Source organism: Coffea arabica, chromosome 6e (assembly GCF_036785885.1).
Source record: "Coffea arabica cultivar ET-39 chromosome 6e, Coffea Arabica ET-39 HiFi, whole genome shotgun sequence".
Lineage (NCBI taxonomy): Eukaryota > Viridiplantae > Streptophyta > Magnoliopsida > Gentianales > Rubiaceae > Coffea > Coffea arabica.
The window spans coordinates 9,664,045-9,686,484 of NC_092321.1; the positions used below are offsets into that span (position 1 = coordinate 9,664,045).

The following is a 22,440-nucleotide window of genomic DNA, read 5'->3' on the forward strand; positions in this document are numbered from 1 at the left end:
TTAATAAATAAATAAAAGACGATGTCACTGTTGGATGGAAAAAAAACAATTTAATGACGAAGATATCTATAAGATGATAAATCACACTAATAAATGAGTTAGTAATCGTGGAGCCCAACTCAAACATCAGTAATCAATCTAAGACACTTTTTTTCAGCGTGAATATGGCAAGAAATCAATGGAAATCTCTAATTAAATTTGTATCTCCAATATACAAAGAACTAGAACTATGGCAATGGGAACACCTTGTTCCTTGAGTTATTCTGTCTTCCTATGTATTCAACGGAAAGAAAATTTAGAAATTTGTTCAAGTAGATAGCTGCATTCTGTCGAGCTATTCACCTTCTCAGCCTTGACAACTGTAATTTTCACTCTCTGTTCATCACCATATATTTCCTCTTTGATTTTGAGCCTGAACATAAATTGTGTAAACAGACAGCTCTTAATGATCTCAGCGAATCTCAACTCATTTTCTTCTTCATACTTTAACAAGTACAAATCCTTTGCTGAACAACCCAATATCTCCTCACCAGATTCCTGGAAAGCAGTCACCCACGTCAGCCCCGTATGATCCTGAATTTGGGTTTGAAGAAGATATCTGTAATCACATTCCTCAAATTCTTGATTGCATCTGTCACATAGCCATCTAGAGTTTCCTGACCTCGCTACTTTCTTATTGCACTGTCTTTCCCCAATCATTAGTGGACAAGCTGTGTAGCAAAAAGTGTCGGTCTTTATGAAAGATATTGTGGCCTTGACAGTGATCCAATCTGGTTTATCTGATCTTCCAAGGCCTTCATCTCTGATCTGACACACAGTTTTACGTATTTCATTCTTCAATCCTCCAGGCATAATTTCCCTAGATATGGACTGGGAAGCAACATCTTTTCCTCCTCCATCAAACCAGTCCCTTAAGATGTGAGCCTCTGAAAAATCAGGGTCTATGAAGAGCTGAGTGGAAGAAATAGTCCCCACTGATTTCCCAGTGAAGTTATTAACTTTTCCAGCTTTGACAGCTAAAACAGGGAAATGCCCAGCTTCTACCATTTCCCGTAGCTTTTGGCCTTCCCGGTTGCAGAAGTCTCCCCAGAGAGTTAACTCAACACTCCTTCCAGACCGATCCTTTAAATTCAGGATTCTCCTCTGTGTTTCCATTCCATTCTTTCTCACGATAGGAACAGAAGGATTAACACTAATTACTATACCAATAACATCCAATATGGAATTATTCTCAACATTTTCAATATCACTAATAGGCCTGAATGAGAACTGCTGTTGTGGTATTGAAGCGTCTTCATCTGGGCAAAGATCTACAGTTGAACTCGTGTCCAAAAATATTTCCCATTCATTCTTCAGATGGTTGAAGTTCTTTTGAGCTGGTTTTAAGCTACCTTTTGATATCATGTAAACTTTCCCAACTTCAATAATATCGTAAAATCGGTCAACAACGGCATTGAAACAGGTAACTCGTATTTCCCCTCCATCAGAATCAAGAAGATCAAAAGAAAAGACCTTTCCATCTCCCCTGGCATTGTTGTAGCGACGAAGATCTCCTTTTGCAGTCACTCTTGCCTTAACAGCCCAACGACCCTGATAAGGATTCAATGCTGCAATTGGAACAATGCGTGCTGGGGCTTCATTTTTTACGATAGCACCATGGTTTTTGTAAATTGGAGGAGGTTGGTATGCGGGTTGAACTGTTGGCCTGAAACTCTGTACATTATTGCTCCCTGAATTACGAGAGATCAAATTATTGTTGTTTGAGAAGTTTGAACGCCCAGAGTTTTGAGTACCCAAATTGTTATTGTTAGTCAATGTCGCAGACCCGTTATTCCTATCAGGCACTGATCTTTGAACCCCTGTATCCAAGTCGCCAATCATTTTTGGGTTCCCAATTATGTCACAATCCGGAATTATAGTTTCCATATTTAGGATAACTATTATCCTGCAAGAACGATTAAAAAAATTTTCAAGTCAAAATTAAACAAGAGATAAAATCGACTTTCAATCAGAAAAAGATCATAGAAACTGCTTTTTGGCATATTAGGACTCTCTTAAGCCTGAACATAAATTCATGAAACACTTTTTCCTAAACAAGCTATCCAACAGAGTAATCTTCTTGACAAACCAAGCAAAGTGGACGCCTAACTTAACAAAGTACAAAGCATATACTTAATCCAGCAGTTTGGCAGAAGTAATGCTCATCTTAGTTTGCTGAAGTAGTACCATCTGATTTCTCATTTTAATAGATTTATCTCTTCCTGGTGCTAATTGAAAAGTAAGAGATGTAACTATCTTTTACCCTGGTAGGTTCATATTCAATTACACGTTCATAAATAGCAGCATTGGCTGTTTTTCTCCAAGCCAAGCCAGCTTTCCTCCACCAGCTGTCTCTCAGTCCTTAAAATTTTGAGTACATCGAAACAAGCAGGTCTAAGGTGAAAGTGAAATCATATCTTTTGCTTTCAAATCATAGGAAAACATAACTAAACTCCTCAGAAAGTATATGAAAGGCGGGTTTGAACATTGTCCTACACGCCTATGTTTCACCATTTGTTATAATTGAATAAAGCAAACGACAGCTAAAACACATAACTTAATCAATGCAACTGGCACGAGCTATTGAAATGAAATAATTAGCGAGATGCCAAAGCAAAGATTTGCTCGTAGACATCTTTATGGTAAAAAAAAAATACATGGAAAAAAAATTATCATACAGAATTGAAAGCTAGATTATAATAAATTCAAAGACATAACTATTTGATTACCTCCAGACCTAATGTAAGACATATATCATTCCTCAAATGCTTAAAGCTGAGAGTATTAACATACTTGCGATTCTGGACGGTGCTGCAGATATAGTCAATCAACTGAACGACGGTACCCTTGCGGATGCGGCCTGACTTGACTGAGTCGTTGAGCTGAGTGGCGAGCATCGCGTGCTGAGTCAGAACCGAATCGGAGATCAAAAGGCGGTACCGTTCCTGAGTGGAGCCAATGAGCTTAATATCCAGAACCTGTACGAGCGGCTTCGAGTTCACGTCGCCGGCGGTTATCGCCGAGACCGCATTCTGCGTCAGGTGCACCGGCATTTTTGAATTCTTTTCAATAGACGAAAATGGATGGGGAAACCCTAGGAAAATGAGAAATTGAATTAGAAGTCTGCCTGCCGAAGAGGAAACTTGTGCGGTTGAAGAAAGGATTTTAAATAGGAAAATGGTGGAGAGCTTAGGGGTATTTTCGGGAAAGAGATTGAAGTTTAGGAGGGGAAAAAAATGGCGGGGGGTCAGCAACCGCAACTGACTTCCAAGTAGGGCTGTCAACGGGCCGGGTCCGGGCCGGAATTCATTATTCCGGACCCGGACCCGAATTACTATGCCGGATCCGGATCCGACCCGTTTACCCGACGGGTCTTTTATTCTATGTTCCGGATCCGGATCCGGCGGGTCCCGGATCCGGATCCGGATCTACCCGAACAAATTTACCAAAATTTATAATTTCTAATAAAAATGAGAAAAAAAAATATTTGTAAACTAATTTCTAACTAATGCAAAGAAAAAACCAAATAAGAAAAGAAATCAAATTAATTTTATTAAAATACATCACCCTAATCAAATTATATTGATAAATATATATATTTTAAATTATTAATTCATTTATATCCGGATCCGGGTCTAATACGGGTCGGAATACTATATTCCGTATCCGACCCGTTTTTTGTTTGGCAAAACGGATCCGGATCCGGATCCGGGAAACGGAATTAAATCCCTACCCATACCCGCAATAATTTCACGGATCCGATCCGGATCCGGGTCTAGACCCGACCCGTTGACAGGCCTACTTCCAAGTCTTGGAGAAACCGCGGTTGCTGAGGTCGTTGGAGGATAAATTAGTAAATTACTGGACAAGTGCAGACTCGTGGTCAAATTACAAACGACAAATAACCTTCAGATTAGGGATTTTTAATCTTCTTTATTAGTACGACGCAGATTGCCTTTGTCACTAATCACAACCCTTTCTTAACTTGGATCTTCTCCTTTTACAAAAAAAAACAAACACTTGGTTCTTCTCCAAATTGGGCCGTGAGTCTCATGCTTTCCCCCCTTGAAAATTGAAACTATGCCAAAACCGGGGCCCAAGTCACCCGAATTTATACGCGTAAATGTCTAGATTTGAAATGAAAGTCAGGAAATACATATTAAAAGATTTAAGCTTGTTGCAGCATTTTGCCCGCTTCGTGGTTCACCGATGATATGATATGATGAACTTTGAAACTCTGATGGGATTAATTAAAGTGGCAGAAACTATGAAATAACAACGCATTAGCAAGTTACTCCGCTACAGGCAGCCGAGAACAGTAGCGTCACGGTCAACATTTTCCAGATTTATTTCGTTTACGTTTCCCACAAGTATTTTTATACAAGTTAAATGATAGCCTAGGAATTACTCTTTTCTGTTTGGTACAAGTAACTAAAAATATTTATAGCCACTACAGAGAGTTTAACCTTAATACTACTGCCACCTAATTGAGACCTAATCCTAGCAAATGAATTCCACAATTTTTTACGTAATACGCGGGTAAAACAGCCAATTAGCCATTTTACCGTGTACTAGCTTAGCCAATCAATATGCTTTTCCTAAATCTGGGACTAGAATACATCTATTCTAGAGAACAGCAGTCAATATCTCAATACCCAAAAAAGAAAAATGATTAATGCATTGGAGCTTAAAAATTCAAATCAAACAGAAGAGAACAAACTAATAAGTACTTTTTAGATTTGACAACAGGGTAGAAAACAAAATCTCTTTGAAGATACAGTTGAACAAAACTCAGGCTCTACAGTCAAAAATTTTGTCAAGGCGTGTTCTACATCACCTAGCATAGTAATTTTCACCAAAAGAATCCTTAAAAATATTTGAATAAATATAACATCAGCCAGCAACAGTCACAGGAGACAGCCAATGTTGCTTTATGCAAGGACCTCAATCTCAGATGCCACCAGTGTCGGCCTGATGTAGTCTTCCTCCTCCTTGGGGGGATGAATTGTGACAAGATCAGGGAGGGGAGTTGTTGGCCCCATCTTTCCCTTCGGATCCCAAGATAGCATAATCTTTACCTTGATACCAAGTACGCCCTGTATATGTATACACGACCAGTTAGATGACAAGAATATCGCAGCACAATATCATGATTGGGCCACAATCAGAGGTAACCTGAATGCATAACCAGATCGCCAAAGAAGGAAAGGAGATGGGGGAGGAGGGGGAGAACCAACCTGCCTCAAAAGAACGTGTCTGACAGCAGAATCGATATATTCCTTGACTGGCTGTCCAGAAGAGATCATGTAACCATCTTTGAATTTCATAGACTTGGCACGTTGAGCCCTCAGCTTTCCACTGACAATGACCTGTAAGATGAAACAAGTACGTTATACTAATCTAATGAAGTAGGATGGGCTAAACAACAGCGCAAGGTCAAATTCATATGAATTAAGTACCTCACATCCCTTGGCTCCGTTCTCCATCACAAATCGCAATACACCATAACATGCCCTGAAATACAGAAACCAAGTCAGAAAAGCTTCTAGTTGAGAAAATTGAAGTACTGCTAGTAAAAGAATATTATGTATGTTTCACATTCCAGCATTGAGAAGATCACAGTATTGCAAGGACGCATCATTTCACATTTTGGGACAAATTCATCCTCTCAAAAACTACAGCATGAAAACCTGTTACATTTGTGAAGATGACCTCATAGAGCAGGTCATTTTTCTAGTCATCATCTGACACACTAGTGGTACGAGAATACCAATCTGTTTCGTCAATGACAAAGAAACTAAACAAAAAATGGTAGCAAAGAAGCAACTTCCAAAATCCACATGGTTGATTATATGGACCTGATAAAACAGCTGCCACATGCAGGTTTATAATACTAAGAGTAACCTCTGATTTCCCTTTGTAAACCAAATGTGTCCTCTAAAACATATTCCATGAACAATCATCAATTTGACAAGGACTCGAGATGCTAAGGACAACAATTTTTTTTAGTCATCATCCGACACAAAATTGATACTAAGTATACCAATCTGCTTTGTTGATGACGGAGCAAATGGAACACAGCACGCTAATGAGCATAATTCCCTTTCATTTGTCAACAAACAGAAGAAAAACTTTTGTTTAATAGTTCATAGTGCCGATTAGAACATCCACTGCTGAGACCCTGGAAACAAATAGTGAAAGAACTTAGGATTTCCTTATCCCAAATAAATGTACCTTCTGAAACATTATCGCATGAACAATCATAAGGTTCATGAAAATAATAGCACAGAGGAAAACATTTTCTATAGTCATCATCCGACACAAAATTGGTAGCAGAAGACCAATCTGCTTTGTCGATGACAAAGCAATTAAAATGTAGAATGATAAGGATATGCAACTCCTTTTAACCTACCAAGTTGCAAAAGAAAACTTTATTACTTAACAGTATGGTACAAGTTGCAAAACATCATAACATTATCAACTTACTGGCACATAATTGCAACAAACAAGAACACAAGGCAAAATATGACAAAGAAATAAAGACACGGTCATCATCATTCTTCATACAGACAAAGACGAAATTCTGCTAAGACTGTTCATATCTATGAGATCATACCAACATCCCACCATTTAATCAAACAGGCAAAAACTACAAGAGGATGCAATGAACAAAACATTACTAATAAACTAGCATACGGACCCAACATCATTACCTCCTGACGGCAAGGCCACCGAGCAGCTTGTATCGAAGCGACTCAGCTTGAGCAATGGCACAGAGTGCCCTGTTGTTAACCTTCTCGGCATACAACTCCACGCTGTTCTCCGGAAACTTAAATCTCTTCTGCACCACCGACGTAAGCTCTCTAATCCTCTTCCCCTTCTCGCCTAAACGAATCAGAAGAACCCTTCTGAGAAACCCTATCCACTAAATTTCTACACCAACACTAAACGAAACAGTCCAATACTGCATAACCAACTAAAAATCATCAACTACAGGTCCAAATTAAACAAAAATTGAATTCAACAAACATCGGGAAAGTTAATAATAATTAAACTCTAGTAGTAGTTACCGAGAACATTCTGGGTGCGAGTGGCTCGGATAATGATTTCTGTCCTCATGGGAGTTACCCTGACCTCCACGCCAGAGTATCCATCCTCCGCCAGCTCACGAGTCAACACCTCGTTCAACTCCGCATAGAACACTCCATCTGCTACGAACTGCAATTTGCCCACCAGAAATTCGTTACCCCCAAAAAAAAAAAATTTTAATAATAATAAATAATGAATATTCGCCAACAGTTGTGTTTACACCTACAAGTGTGGCATTATTTGAATAAACAGTATGGACTGAGGAATGACCTTTCTCTTTTTGCTCATTTGAGAAGCCATGCCGGGGTGGGATCTCCGGCGCGAGTATACTGCAGATGCAATGCGCAAGGCTTTATGCTTTTGTTTGATTTAGGGTTTATGGGGTGGGTTATTTTCCAGAGGGTTTTATTTTTATATGTGGGGAAGGAAGAAATAATCCGACGGCGGAAATGGGATCTAACCAGTCTCGGCCTGAGGGTAGCGGACGGTCGAGATCGGTTTCTGTGCAGCGCTGTTTGTCAATGGATTTAGCGAATTGGGCTCCTTTTGCCTCCGGTTCGGCGGGGCCGTATACAAGTTAGTGTCTGGGGAAATCTTTGTTAAGCCTGTTGAAAAAGTCCACTTTGGTTGGAGTATTTAAAATCATACGGCGGGGAAATATTGGGCCCTGTAAGAACTAAGAAGTCGGTGCTGCTGGGCCATGGGATTTTGACTCTACTCTCAAGGCTGACGAGCCTACCTTTTAAACCTTCTTTTTCTCTATTGAAGTTTGGAGTCTTCCTTTAGATCAAAAAAAATATTTTTTTTCCCTTCTCTTTTGTAAAGTTTGAAATCTTCTTTTATAGCCTGCTTTTTTTCTCTTGTAAAGTTTGGAGCTTTCCTTTACATCAAAAATATTTTTTTTACCTTCTCTTTTTGTAAAGTCCGAAATATTCTTTTAGACCAAAAATCTAAAGTGCATGCATGTACATTATCAGTAGTTGTTCTCCATAAAATAAAAGAATAAAAAAATAGTAGGTGGGCAAATTGCAATTTTTTGGGCCATAAATTTGTTCGCCCGTAAAATCTAAAGTGTACCTACATTATTTTTGTGCTGTAAAATGAAAGAATTAAAAACAAAAAAGGTCTGCAGCAGTATATTTAGTTCAACAGTTTATATTGAAGTATCACCGGGGCAGAATGAAGTTATAGAGTGGGCGCTGGCGAAATTGGAACATATTTTGGTAATACGTACCAAAATGATGCGGTGGAATTCAATGTATTTCTAACTACTCCAATGATGGAACGTGATAAGATATATCGTCTCGAAACAATAATAAAATGTAATTAAGAGAGATTAGTCAACCGAAAACCGCATATATTTAAATCAGAATGATCATCGGCTGCCCGTCTCTGGGATCAGTACGTACTTCAAGATCTCCTTTATTCATTGTTTAAGGATTTTATATTTAATCAGGATAAACTTGTCTTGATGACGCAAATCAAGTTGGAAAAGAAACTCAGTTGAAAAATAGGATGTCACATGAAGTGAATTCCAAGAGAAAATGGACGAAGTTTCTTTCATTTAGAGAGTACCTTAAAGCTGGTCATAGACTTCTTGTTACCTGCGGTATTAGTCCATCCAATGTCATTCCCAAAATTCATAGATGGTTTAAAAATACAACTGAAGATAGTAGTGAAACTTCCAAAGTTGGGTCCCCATCCACCATGGATGGAGTAACTCAATTGGGGGTTGAGACTGAGAGTAGGGCTGTCAACGGGCCGGAATTCATTATTCCGGACCCGGATTACTTTGCCGGATCCGGATCCGACCCGTTTACCCGACGGGTCTTTTATTCTATGTTCCGGATCCGGATCCGGATCCGGGTCTACCCGAACAAATTTACCAAAATTTATAATTTCTAATAAAAATGAGAAAAAAATATATTTGTAAACTAATTTCTAACTAATGCAAAGAAAAAACCAAATAAGAAAAGAAATCAAATTAACTTTATTAAAATACATCACCCTAATCAAATTATATTGATAAATATATATTTTTTAAATTATTAATTCATTTATATCCGGATCCGGGTCTAATACGGGTCGGAATACTATATTCCGTATCCGACCCGTTTTTTTTGTTTGACAAAACGGATCCGGATCCGGACCTGGGAAACGGAATTAAATCCCTACCCATACCCGCAATAATTTCACGGATCCGGTCCGGATCCGGGTCTAGACCCGACCCGTTGACAGGCCTAACTGAGAGGGGTCAAATGAAAACTTCCAAAATTGGAATTCTGTCACGTTTGGTTTGGCAAAGAAATACCCTTCATCTCATAATTTGTCATGATACACAAGCTTGCAATGGCCATTTAATCATATTTCTGTTTAGATATTTGCAAAAAAAATTGTTTGATTACATTTATGAATATGTTTTCTTAGTTATAATTTCATATTTTCAACCACCTTTTTATCTCACGTACATCACATCACAAAAAATATTACGACAGCATTTTTTCAAAAATAATCTCTTGTCCAATTGTTTGGACGAAAGAGACACTCAGCTTGGATTTTAGAAAAAGGCTGCAGTAATTCATGAAAGCCAATCCTTTTCCCGCCAACTGTATTTTTATTGAAGAAGAAGCACTCACGCATTATTGGAGAATGATTGGGATATTACAGGAATATGCAAAAAAGAAAAGACACGTTGCTATTTTTTTGAAATTTTTATATAAATGTGTATTTTAGCAATTTGACGTATATCAGGTAAAAAAGTAATTAAAAAATGTGTTAATCTGATCATTGAGCAAGCACGTATTGTTGGAGGATGATTAAAAGGATTGGGATATTACTAATCACTCGCCATTTAAGTGATACATGAAGCGACTGCTAATTAGTACATGCAAAGAGGACGAGCACTTTTTAAACTTTCTTGAAATGATAGGACGGGGAAAGGATTCTGATAATGCTGTGAAGGAAGTCGCTTAGAAGTGATGTCACCACTTTGGTCCTGGTAACACAATCATTCAAGCTATGCTATACCATGACAAAAATCATCACACTGTTGATCGTACTTTTGACCCACTACGATCAAAAGTTGAATCATTCTATGCTTGACTACGTTCCAGGTTGCCGTTTTGCTGCACTGTTGCCTGTATAAATCTAACTACTGCTTGACAAGGAAATCAGTGATCAAAATTGCAACCTGTAGAGAGACAGAAAGGGAGCATCAGCATTTGCAATTTTACAAAGATTTTTTTTTTCACCTGGAAAGAAAAAAAATCGCAATCCTACCATCAACTGCTTGTTTTTTTTTTTAAAAAAAAAGTTTTTTGGGTGCGGCAGTGCATGCTTGAAAGAAAAGGAAAACAATTGAAGATGTTCAATCCTGTAATCGAAGTCAGCATTTCTAATAATTATGTCCAATAAATATTCCATTTTGTAGTAGCTAAAAAATCTGTGCAGCTTTATTTGGATAGAGTATTATTTCAAATTATTTGAAATCATTACTGTAGTATTTTTTGTGATGTGATTTATATGAAATAAAAAGGTGATCGAGAATATAAAAGGACGGATTGAAAAATGTATTTGTGATGCAAGCGAAAAAATTTTTTGAAAAAATTTGCTATCCAAACATAGCCTTTCAATAATGTAGAAATACTTGCATTTTTTCTTTGGGGGTTTTGTTTTCCGGAGGGCATGGTAGAGGAGAAATTAGTCAGGATATCCTAAATACTGCTTAAGGTTCAGCAGTACATATTGCGAGGTGTTAGGAAAAGACAGATAAGGGCCTCAAAAGCAATGAAAAGTAACACTAGTGGTAACTGGCAGTATTAGCGGTTCATGGGATTCCTCGGTCATGGGATTTTAACATTTATCATCCCACATCGACCTCGCTTGTCATTTTCAAAGAACGCATTTAGGCCATGTTTGTTTGGTGGACCTGGGAAGAAGAACTGGAATCCATGCGTCCTTTTTACTTCTTTTGCAACTGACATGCACTAACCATTTTGGAGTCCAAAGCATAAAAAGTTTCAATCTAGCCTCTTTTTTTTTCTTTGCTTTCGTTTTCAGACTTGGATCTCACTGTTTGGATTGCTACGTAAACTCATTTTTTAATCACTTTTTTACCTCGCATATATTAAATTGCTACGACAATTTTTCTGTAAAAAAATTCAGAAAAATGCAATCCAAACAAAGCGTTACAGTTTTCCCAACAAATTTATTTGCCAATAGAAATATTCAAAGGAAACTTCTTAGAACCACACCACGTAAAAGAGTTCTTTTTAAAAAAAAAAAAAGAAAAAGAAAAAAGAAAAACCATCCTGATTTGGTTAGCATTAACGCTGCAGCATGTATCATCATTGCAAAGAAGTGATGTGGTAATTTATTTAATAAGGTAATGCAAGCACGAGCGTGGATTATTATAGTGAGACAAACGTAACTGGATCCGACTAATGATGCGGGTAGCTATAAGATCCACTATTAGAGTATGGTTTCTTTCCATGGCTATTTGCTGGAACCGCAAGGAACAAAAGGAAAGAAAGGCAAAAGTAGATTCCCACTTCACATGTTATGTTTTTATAGTAGTAGCATGTTTAGTTTGTCTTGGCCTGGACTTGGGGACCAACTGATCTGATCTTCTGCCCCCTTCATGATTACCTTAAGCTTAAGTATGTTGTAAAATATTCGATTATGAGTATGACAATCCTGCATCTTGATCTGGTGGTTTTCATCCACATTGTCCTGAAAGGTAGGCGGCTATTTTGATAATCTCATGGGGAGATTCCTAATGGGGCTTGACTAAAAAATTACTACTACTACTACTAACACTTCTACTGATTTCAATCAATATATATATTATATATATTATATTATATGGGGACTGAGGAAAAGTGTCTGAGATCTAGAAGGGTTAGTGCAAATTATTGGTGTCGTAATTGCTAAACCTAAGTTTTGATTTCAGAAAATGACGTTACAATAAATCTTATGTTTGACATCTTTTTGTTAAAGTATAGGTTTTAGTGTACAACCCAATAACTAATTAATAGGTTGTTAAAAGCTTAATATATAATTACATGTAAAGCGTCTCGACGAATCCGGCATGAGGCAACTCAAAGATGTTTAATCTAGATGATGGATGAAATATATTTACTCCAACAAATGATTGAATAGCAAAAAGTACATGCCCAATTTTCTACTATTAGCAACATGCCAAACAAGAAGCTTATTGGTTTTAAAAGTAACTCTATAATTACCTTATAGTTAATTAAATTTTATTTTGATCATATTCTAGCAGGAAAAAAAAAAAAATCTCAGCTACGCTTTCTATTTCATGTTTCCTGGATGTCGAGGCTCCAAAGTCCTAAGTGATGTGAACCCAAATTATTCCTCAAAAATCATAATTTGCAAGTCCCGCCTTTCGTTGTAATGGAAAATCCGTCATGATCCCTTGATAATAGGGTTGTAAACGAATCGAACAACTCACAAATAACACTAGAGCAGCTCGTTCAAACGATCGACTTTACTCAGCATTGATTGAGTTCGAGTTGATCTCGAGCTGCTCGATTAGTCAAACGAATCGAGTATCGAATGTTGAATCTGTTGATATGTTAAATTCAAGAGTTCGACAAACCTTATTGAATGATATATATATATTAGTATATAGTTTAAATTACATAGATAGGCTCAAACTTACTCGGTCTTAAACGAATCGATTTAGAATACTTCATAAAGTTTAGTGAATCAAATTCAATCATTAAAATTCATATTGATCGAGTCAACCTCGATCTCCAACAGTACTATGTCAAGTCGAGCTCGAACATGATACTTTTTGAAATCAATTCGACTCGTTTGCACCTCCAACAAGTACGGTAGATCGCACGACCAATACAGGAAATTCAACATAGGAGAAAGTGTCCCATTTTCAATAGTACAGGTGGTGGATGACATGAGGTACCTGGGAATCAATGATAGAATGATGATCATATTCTTTTTCAATAATTCCCATCTCAAAAAGGTGAGAGCATCGGCCTCACAAGGTTGGAGAGAAATCACTATATCAAGGAAGAAAAACCCCAACCTCATCAAGTATGCATTCGATAAGTGACAATAAAATCTCAATACAACATAAAGAAACCATTCCCTCGCAGCAGCAGTAAACCCTTGTGTTGTGGACCTCTCATTCCTAAGAGCTAAGATGAGTAAGGCCTTGTTTGGATTGCGGTTTTTCGTCGGAAAATTACGTCGTTTTCCGTGATCACATTTCCCTATTACCTTTTTTCCTCACATACATCAAATCGCTACAATAATTTTTCCATGAAAAATCATGAAAAATGCAATCCAAACACAACCTAAGTATCCCATTTACCGGGGCCACCTACTCAATCAATGAATTTGGGGTGTGTGTATTTCCGTATCTTTTGTTAGTGTGTGCATGTGTGTGTGTGAAAGGGAGAAATGAGAGGCAGTGGAAGCCCCTCATAAAAAGGCCATTTAATTCCAACAGAGACTTGAAACAGTCGCAAGAAATGAATACAACGAGCCATAAAGAGCTTTAGTCAATTTTGAAAGAATTTATCGTCAACCTCTTCCAGATATAAATCTATGTATGTAATTCATAAAGGAAGAACTTGCATCAGTATTGCAATTTCAATTTAAACATGAGTTTGATTCACATGCCATATTTTGAGAAATATTTGCCTTCTGAAAAGAGGAAAAACCGATTCTTTGTCTAAAGATAAGAGGATACAAGAAAATCTATGTACTATAAACTAATCAGATGCAAAGAGAAAGAACATAGTAGTAATAATAGTAGTAGAGATGGGAAGGGGATAAGTATGCTGAAATACTTTTCTTCCCATTCCAAAAGGAGAACCTTTAGGGCCCCCTGTCATGTTGTTGGGGGTCACTGTTCACATAAATCTGTCTGTCTCTTGGAACTGTAGTGCCTTGTTTTGAACTAAGCAAGCTTCTTTTTATCGATTGTTTCCACCATTGAATTGTTTATCAATTTATTTCCCTATCAATACAATCTCATTGGATACAACAAACAAATTGGTAAACAAATGAGGAGAACCAAAAAATTATAAATTGGGGTCAAACGACCATCATCCCTTTCTGAGATTCTGTTCTTGTGGTGCTGTGTGATTGGGAACTAAAAAGATTATCTCAAAAAGCTGCTTTCTTCCAATTGTTTCAGAGCATCTTTGCAGGGATGCATAAATGTGTGACCAGTTCTTCACATACGGATCATGCATAGTAATTTCCCAGCAAAATCAAAGCAGAAAAGGAGTTTGCATTTCATAGGAGAGGTTGAAAACATATCTGTCACCACTTCAACTTCAGTCTCTCTATGTAAGTTCTAAAAGAAAAATGCCTTTGGACAGAGATTGGAAAAGGGAATAAAGGGGAGTTTCCACCAAAAAGTAGATGGAAACTCCATTACATTTGAAAGATAGGAACAATCTCCCAATTCCCACATCAGATATTATAGCTTTTTGACAAACTGAAAAAGTTGAACAGCTAATGCAGTCACCTTTCATAAAAATATATTAATTTTGCCTGCCTACTCCAAAGAAAGAGATAAGCTATATTATTCATCTCAATTATCAACAAAGATCAAAACTTTATTACTATGAAACATCTATTCTAGAAGAACACCAGTAAAAAGCCACAAGATTAGATGATACAGACATGAGTACTTGTTCAGTTAGATCTGCAGGTACATAGATACAATCTAAGAGATTTTTTGAGCCATTATTTTTTATGGGCCACTAATGAGAGTTCACGAGTAATGCAACCTTAAACACGTTCCCCCTGACTACCTCAACACAATTGTGCATCCTCTTCTTGTGTACTCCGTCCACTAGAAAGAATGAGGCACTAAACCTTTGAACTATATCTAACCAGGCCTGTTCCTTTTGTGACCAGCTTTTCCATCTGATTTAAAGGCACCACTTGAGTCCCCTTCAGATGAAGCGTCCATGGATTTTGTGAAAGAAGTCGAAAGATCCGCATAAAGATCAACAACCCTTCTGATATTGTTGTTGAGCTCTCTGATTAGTCCCACATTCCTGCTCAAGTTGTCAGGGATCTTGGACTCGTGATTCTGGTTAATCTCATTGATTAACAACCTATTCTGATCCAAAATGTTCTGTACTTGAACAAAGCTCTTCTGAAATGTCTGCAATACCTTGCCATCTATTTGGGTCCCGTTACCAAGGCCAGAAAATGCATCCCCCTCCATCTCTGGGTCAATGGGATTCAATCAAAATAAAGCCAGTGCTGCAGCACAAATTGCAAATTGAAGAACATAAAAAAGCAGAATAATGATAATGAGATTACAAACACAAGAGGATGAGACAATTTTGCAGAATTTTATAACTAACTTTTAAGGACCAAGCATCATCATATCCTCTCATCTGTACTTTGCTTATATAAATAAAAGAAAAAAAAATGCCCAGACAAAACATGATAAGGTATTTATTTGTTTAAGACAATTTGTGCAGGAAGAGACAAGCTCTGAGGTCTGAACTCGAAATCATGACCTCTCTCCCTAGTCTCCTCCGGGGTTCTTCTTTTCACAGAGAAAGGGATCATGTAACAAACAGTGTAGTACACGCAAATTTACAAAAATCGTTTACTATTATTTTTTTTATCATTATCATCATCATTATTACTGTTCATTATTGTTTTTGACATGATGATATGTTAAAAGCAGATCCCATTTCCATAAAAGGGAACTTTTCAATGTGTATTCCAAATACCCACCCAAAGCCTAAGTTGAGTGCTTCAAAAGAAGAATCTTAAAAACCCAAAAAATCAAACTAATTAAAAAAAAAAAAGACAAGATAAACACAGTCAATGATGCAGTGTACAGTAATCACAATCACCAATGACCGAACAAAGCATATTAACAAACCTAACATTCAACAAAAGCTGTGTTCTTTTTCTTTTTTCTTCTTCAATTGACTAAATGAAAAACAGAAAAATAAAAAGTGAAAAATAAAAACGCACTAGTAAAAGAAACTATGAGGAGACTATGAAAACGGGTTTTGCATGGAATTCTGGAAAAGCAGAAAAGAATGACGAAATTGGGAATTCAAATAATAGGAACCATATCAACAACTCCTTGTAGTTACAGAAGAGTATGGAAATGATTTTAGCACAGTTAAGGAAAATCTTAATGAACCCATGAAGCTCCTCTAATAAGACCAAACAAGGCCAAAGGATCTCAAATTCAAGGAATGAATTATCAAGCCAACAAATATAGAAAATTCTCCAATGATACATTTGCAAGACTTGAAACAAACACATAAATAACTGAAAATTTTGCTGCATGGAGAAGCTGTGGATAATAAAAATCAAAACTTTAAGCGCTTACCATCAAAACAACTTAAGAAAGCTACAAGAACTCAACAATCCCAGAAATTATTTGAGCCCAGAAAAAAAAACTTTTTTAACAGAAACAAAGTTCACACCTTTGGTTTGCGGAGATATACTATATGCGTCCGTACAGAGACACAAAATTTGATTCTTTTTTACGTGTATATAGCTAAAAAGGCTTGTGTGGGAGTAAGAGAGTATTTGTACACTTACCGTGAAAATCTGGGAACATTATTGCGGGTAAGAGAGAAGAGAGGGAGTGGGGACAGAGATTGAAACAATAGAAAAGATCGGCGATTAAATCGAATCTCCGGAGGAGAGAGAAAGACAAATAGAGAGGGAGAGGGAGGAGGAGGAGGAGGAGGAGGAGGAGGAGGAGCAGTAGTAGAGAGAAAACAGAAATAGACCCCTCTGCCTGAATTTGTGAGAGAAACTGAGAAAGAGAGAGAATATGTAGATTTGACAGTCACGCTCCGATCCGACCCACCCCTCCACCCCCTCTAGCGTATGTCCAAATAGTAGCATCTAATAAATAGTACTAAAAAAAAAACTAGTATTACCTTATGTCCAAATAGTGGCATCTAATTTTCTGTTCTTTTTGTTTTTAGATAGGATATTAGCTATTTTGTTTTTCTACCTCTCTTTTTGCTTTGCATTTACATGGTGAATAAATGAACAGCGGTTTACTTTCCAACTTTCCATATTTTGGATGTAGAAACTACTCCTACAATATTCAACAATTGTCTAAAATAAAATTAACATGACAAAACATTTCCAACTATTAATTGGGAGTGTTTGGTCAGTGAAATCATCTCAAATAATAATATTTCGTTTGTTCCATAAACATATTTTTCAACCCATTTTTTTATTTCACATACATCGCATCACAAAAAGTGCTAAAGTAATTATTTTAAATAATACTCTATCCAAACAAACTTTCGGAGAGACTCCTAATCTGACTTCTTAAGCATGAAATAATGGACATGTAAATGAGTGAATGAAATGTCTTCAAAATCTAACTCGGTTGATTAAAATATTAATTCATTTTCAAACGGGTTCCTTTTTCTCTAGACCCATCTAAGGCTTGAGCGTTAAAAGGGGGAAAAGAAAAAAGTTGAAAGAGTTATATCCTTGGAAGCAACTACATTTACATCCATGTAATCTGAAATTATTCCTTGTGTAGATCCCTATCGTTACTCCTACAATTCAATGATGCTCTAAAAGTCATTCCTTGTATAATTATGCGGAAGGGGTGAAGTTAAGTTAGGAGGGAGAATTGATTTGACCCAACTTCACCTCTTATTCCGACGACACCAAATCTTGATTCTATTTTGATTCTGGACTATATAAGTGGTGATATTTGTCCAACTTAATCTTATCCTTCTGCTCAAAAGAAGAAAAAAAAGGCCTGGCATGGGTCAAATCTTGTTAAAGAAAACCGAGAGAAGGAAGTCTTGTACGAGTAACTGCAACTCGAACTAGTAAAAATAAAATGCATTCTCGACTCAAAGCATAGACCCTAATCTTCTCTTCCTGTTACTCGATCGAAGCAGGATATAACTTGGTCCCAACTGAAATAATAGAGAGATACCCAAATAAAAAGAAAATAGAGCCCTCGTACCCTTCCGTCCATTTACTGATATTGTGGAAAAAAATCACCATCGTACTAATTGATTAAAGTAACCGACCCTAACCAACTGCATCATTTATAATTTGATCCGACTCCTAAAGAGGCTACTAGGTCACAGGAATTCCTATTGCCTCCTTTATCACAAAAAAGGAATTTAGAGAAAGAAAAAGTCCATCCATTGAGACTTACTCAAAGAAAAATTGATTGTTCAGTAGGGTATTTGGGGTTTTAAAGGTTGAGCACGGTGATGATCATATATAATTAAGTATGAACTTCAGTTCTTCTTCATCCTTCTAGTTAAGCTGCTAGGTTATTTCCCCCCTCCCCCTCTTCCACCAAAAAAAAAAAAAGAAAAAAAAAAAAAGAGTAGCTACACTAAACAGTTGAGGGTGTTGAAAAAGTTTTGATCTAATGATTAAAATTAAGATTTTAAGTTCAATTCTCCTCTCTCTTTCTTGTTCCTTAAATTCCAACTCTTTCCTAATAAAAAAATAATAATAAACTAAACTAAAATCAGCCAGGGTGTCCAGCGTTGAAAATTTCTCGGTAGGACCCCAAGACCCTACGAGGTTTGGATTTGTCACAAGTTTCTTATCTCGGGAAACAGTAGAAAGGATTTTTTTTTTTTTTTTGGCCTTTTGCCTTTAAAATTTTAACGTTCTTCCCAAACTATGGTCAACCGGCGATCCATTCTTAATGAAACTAAATTAATCTTGGAAAAATTTGTCTTTGACCTCTCACTTTAAATACAGGAGCAAATTACCCCTTTTTTAGCAGTACTTATCAGCGTAGCAAACATGCATGAAATGCCAGTCAGTCTTCAGGAAAAATTAAAATGCTTGCAAACAATACCTTGCAAAAACAAATAAAATGTGCACTATATTCATAGGTCCATTATATAATTGCAATACGGCCGTCAACATTTGAATACTTTCCGGTCATTTGAGTCACATCAGTAAGTAAAATGCAGTCATGTATTAGTCGTAAGCAAGCAGCTGGTTCCTTATCAACTTCTTCGCTAAGAAAAATGTATAAAACGTTATCCTCACGGGCTATATCTCATTCAGCTACCTTTAGAATGGTTGGTCACTGGAGAGGCTCTCTTTAGGTGTAGGTCAAGGAAGCGAAACCCTTACTTGCATTCTATTTCAGGATTTTCTAAAAGTCTCACCAGCGAGTGCAGACTCTGCACCCGTCTGATGATCTGATGGTAGTTCAGTCCTCTATAAATTTTTCTTTGATCCATTTGGGCCTACCCCCTCTCTCTTAATACAGAGTAGGAATAGGTTTAAAATGAATAGAAAACTATTCTGTTGAAAAGAAAGAAAAAAAAGAAGCTATATATATCTCACTGGTCCCATAAGATATACTCAGCAGTATAGAGGTAGACCATTAAATCTCATATGTCCCAAAGAGTACGAAATTTCTTCGCAAATCTTGGTCTTAATTTCAGATTTTCTCCTCAACCATTGGCTGCCAATCATCCCATCAGAAGTCGCCTGGCCCAGAAACGTGAAACACCAGGCGGAAGCTAACTGATATACTACTAAATTTGAACAAAAATATCCAATGCTCAATGTATAGCATGCATGCCCTCAATGATCTAAAAACAATTCCAAGTGGTATGCTGATAAAATTGTACCAGAAACATTACAAAATGTCCTCCAAGAAAGTGGAATTATCAACAAAAATTATGGGCCAGGGTCTGCTGTGGTCCTTGCTTTATAGTGGCAAGCCAACCGCATCCCTCATCTTCATTGGATTGTACCCTTAAACCCTACTACTGAAATAAGCACATGTATCTATCATCCATATCCATAACATGTCTTGATGACTACGAAGTCTGCATCAAGATTAATTCCCCCGTACACATTCACCATGAAGAGTTCTACCTTACTACATGTGCATATAAAAAAAAAAAAAAATTTATTTGCAAAAAAAAAAAAAAAAACTTGATTATTAATCCTTTATTAGTAGTCCATGGTTCTGGCGTCTTTTTCCCGCTTGACATTGATTTTCATCGCACCAATCAGCTATTAATTTGACCTGTACCCAGCTTCTTTCTGTGACGTACGTCCATTATCATTAATGGTTCGGTAAAAGGAACAAAACCGGAAAGGGTAACAACAAGAAACGTCGATGAAAGGTGGAAGGGATCGATCGATGGGGTGGGGGAAAAAAAAGACTTAAACACCAACCGGTTCATGCTAACACATATAAAATTGTTGAAACATTGATTTGGACGCCACATGCTTCAAAGAGCAGATGCATAGTTTTTCTCTCTATATAATATAACCGCCCAATGATTTAGTGCTAACATGCTTCTAATATCCAGTTATGGAATTTTGCTTTTGTTTAAATTATGCATAATCCACCACATAAAAATTGACAGCCATTTACAGCTAGAACATACAAGTTCCAAGCACAAATAAAAGATTATACTAAGATTGACCCGTAAAAGATGTGGCAATAATAATAATAGTAATGTCATGTTTCTATAAGGACTTCACCCGCTTGTAATTAATGCTTCTGAGCTGTTCCTGTCAGTATTAAGGTAACCACCGTTTGTTTTTAGTGACACAATACAAAAAACATCGCTTCAATCAGCTTTCGACTGGTGCTGCGGAGCACTTCAAAAGTTGCCGGCTTTTGAAGTGTCTTCGCAGAGTCCATTTATCGAAACACTCATACAAAAAACTGTGAGTTATGAAAGGGAATCAGCTTTCGACTGGATGAATGCTTTGTTTCTTTCAAGTCGAGATATTTGATAAAAGTACGCATATGAGTTCTCGGCGTTCAGACTATGTACGTATTAATTACTAGTATACGGTATTATTATTGAACAATGAGAGGAGAGTATATATTACTCCCTCCGTCCCACTTTGATAGTCCTGTTTTCCTTTTTCGTCTGTTCCAAATTGTAGTCCACTTTTCAATTGAAAAATGTAGTTGTATTTTAATTTTCCTAAAATACCCTTATTCAATGTAAGTTGTTGTTACTATAAACCTACCACATTTAAGTTCCCATAAACCATCAATTCAAGTTCCCATAAAGTTGTACTCTAATTAATGTGAAAGTATTTTAGAAAAATAGTTACCTAAATTGATTGTTCCAACAAAGTTAACTATTTTTTCTTAAACTGTGTGAAAAAAAAAAAATCAAAACTATCAAAGTGGGACGGAGGGAGCATGAGATATATATTTTGATGACAGATTAAGAGCATGCGTTCTTGGATCAAACTTCATATTAATGTCGCCTTTCTTTTGCTCTCATGTATACATTTGAATGGAACAACGGAACCCCCTTGCTCCACAATTAATCTAGATCGAAAATTGAAGATTCAGTAGAAATTAAACGTGGAAAATTTCAGGACAGTCATTATACAAAAGGGAATGAGTGGAAAGAAATGACCGACAACATCAAGAAACTGAGAAGAAGAAGAAGAAGCCCTTATTGACAAATTAGGTACTTGCTTGCTCTCAAAAATGACAAAAACAAAAAGAGCTGAGGTCCAATAATTGCCGCTAGTTGGATATCTAAATGAGATATCCAATATCCATTAATGCCAATTTTGGCTCCAGACTCGTAACGCATTTGTTTCTTTGTTCTTCTACCTTTGATTTCATTTTATAAACTATTACTGGGACACGATCGATATCTTAGACAGTTCGACCAGAAAGTGAGTTTATAAGCAAGTTACTGGCAGATGGCATGATTTGATCACAGAGTTCAAAGACTGCAAATGCTAAGTACGTCCAAAGAAGTTGCAATTTGGACTGCAAAGTGGTCTCTCAAATTGTTTGGCTGGATCTGGTTTCAAAAGAGAAAGTTCTTTTCGTGTGGCTGTGTGTTGGGGAGGGGGGGGGGGGGGGACGAAAACATTTCTTGATGCTTTTTAAGAGCCCCAGTAGGATAGTAATGGATGATTCTGATTGTCAATTTAGGAAATATTTGAGTTAGTCAATTGTAATTGAGTTTAGTTAATGAACGCCTAATGCGATCTCGTCAAAAGAGATTTAAGTGTTTAGTAACATTTTTTTTTTTAAATGAAGTTAATTTTTTTTTTTTTTTTAAAAAAAAACGTCTAGATGCAAGGAAAAGTCCATGTATGTATTCACATCGAAGTTAGGTGTAATTATATATAGCATCGAGTGCACCTTTGAAAAATTCCACTGTAAATTTATAGTTCCTTTTCCTTCTTCTTTTGTATATGATAAATACCATAAATTGTGTAAGCAGCTCTCCAAAACACTGCAACACTTTCAGATTATTCTTCCTCGAGGATTGATTAATCATACAACTGCTAGGA

The 22,440-nt window shown here is 36.8% G+C and overlaps 3 protein-coding genes across 5 annotated transcripts; all 3 read right to left on the reverse strand.

Moving 5' to 3' along the window:
- Positions 1 to 165: 165 nt before the first annotated feature.
- LOC140003957 (replication protein A 70 kDa DNA-binding subunit A-like) lies at positions 166 to 4,755 on the reverse strand. Of its 2 annotated transcripts, none has more exons than XM_072055079.1 (2): positions 2,833 to 4,755; positions 166 to 1,945 (listed from the first exon to the last, which is right to left on the reverse strand). In XM_072055079.1, the coding sequence occupies exons 1-2, from the start codon at positions 3,090 to 3,092 to the stop codon at positions 280 to 282; spliced, it is 1,926 nt and encodes a 641-aa protein (XP_071911180.1). In that variant the 5' UTR covers positions 3,093 to 4,755; the 3' UTR covers positions 166 to 279. The 2 variants fall into 2 exon arrangements, with proteins under 2 accessions (XP_071911180.1, XP_071911181.1); XM_072055080.1 differs by having other exon boundaries at positions 2,769 to 2,883.
- On the reverse strand, positions 4,747 to 7,556 carry LOC113695178 (small ribosomal subunit protein uS3x). The gene is made up of 6 exons (XM_072055081.1): positions 7,399 to 7,556; positions 7,110 to 7,257; positions 6,753 to 6,924; positions 5,499 to 5,553; positions 5,277 to 5,408; positions 4,747 to 5,135 (listed from the first exon to the last, which is right to left on the reverse strand). Exons 1-6 carry the CDS (start codon positions 7,426 to 7,428, stop codon positions 4,971 to 4,973), a joined length of 702 nt encoding a protein of 233 aa, XP_071911182.1. The 5' UTR covers positions 7,429 to 7,556; the 3' UTR covers positions 4,747 to 4,970.
- A 7,114-nt stretch (positions 7,557 to 14,670) lies between these two features.
- LOC113694628 (protein ELF4-LIKE 4-like) lies at positions 14,671 to 17,008 on the reverse strand. 2 transcript variants are annotated; one of them, XM_072055083.1, is made up of 2 exons: positions 16,714 to 17,008; positions 14,671 to 15,363 (listed from the first exon to the last, which is right to left on the reverse strand). In XM_072055083.1, exons 1-2 carry the CDS (start codon positions 16,730 to 16,732, stop codon positions 15,017 to 15,019), a joined length of 366 nt encoding a protein of 121 aa, XP_071911184.1. In that variant the 5' UTR covers positions 16,733 to 17,008; the 3' UTR covers positions 14,671 to 15,016. The 2 variants fall into 2 exon arrangements, with proteins under 2 accessions (XP_071911184.1, XP_071911185.1); XM_072055084.1 differs by having other exon boundaries at positions 14,671 to 15,399.
- Between the last annotated feature and the right edge of the window lie 5,432 nt (positions 17,009 to 22,440).

What these genes read in the sequence shown, in the direction of transcription:
- LOC113695178 (XM_072055081.1), bottom strand. Translation starts at nt 7,428, where the DNA reads ATGGCTTCTCAAATGAGCAAAAAGAGAAAG. An exon ending in ACGGAGCCAAGGGATGTGAG is followed by an intron (nt 5,409 to 5,498) that starts GTACTTAATTCA and finishes TTCATCTTACAG; the next exon opens with GTCATTGTCAGTGGAAAGCT. An exon ending in GACACGTTCTTTTGAGGCAG is followed by an intron (nt 5,136 to 5,276) that starts GTTGGTTCTCCC and finishes ATACATATACAG; the next exon opens with GGCGTACTTGGTATCAAGGT.
- LOC140003957 (XM_072055079.1), bottom strand. Translation starts at nt 3,092, where the DNA reads ATGCCGGTGCACCTGACGCAGAATGCGGTCTCGGCGATAACCGCCGGC. An exon ending in AGCACCGTCCAGAATCGCAA is followed by an intron (nt 1,946 to 2,832) that starts GTATGTTAATAC and finishes TCGTTCTTGCAG; the next exon opens with GATAATAGTTATCCTAAATA.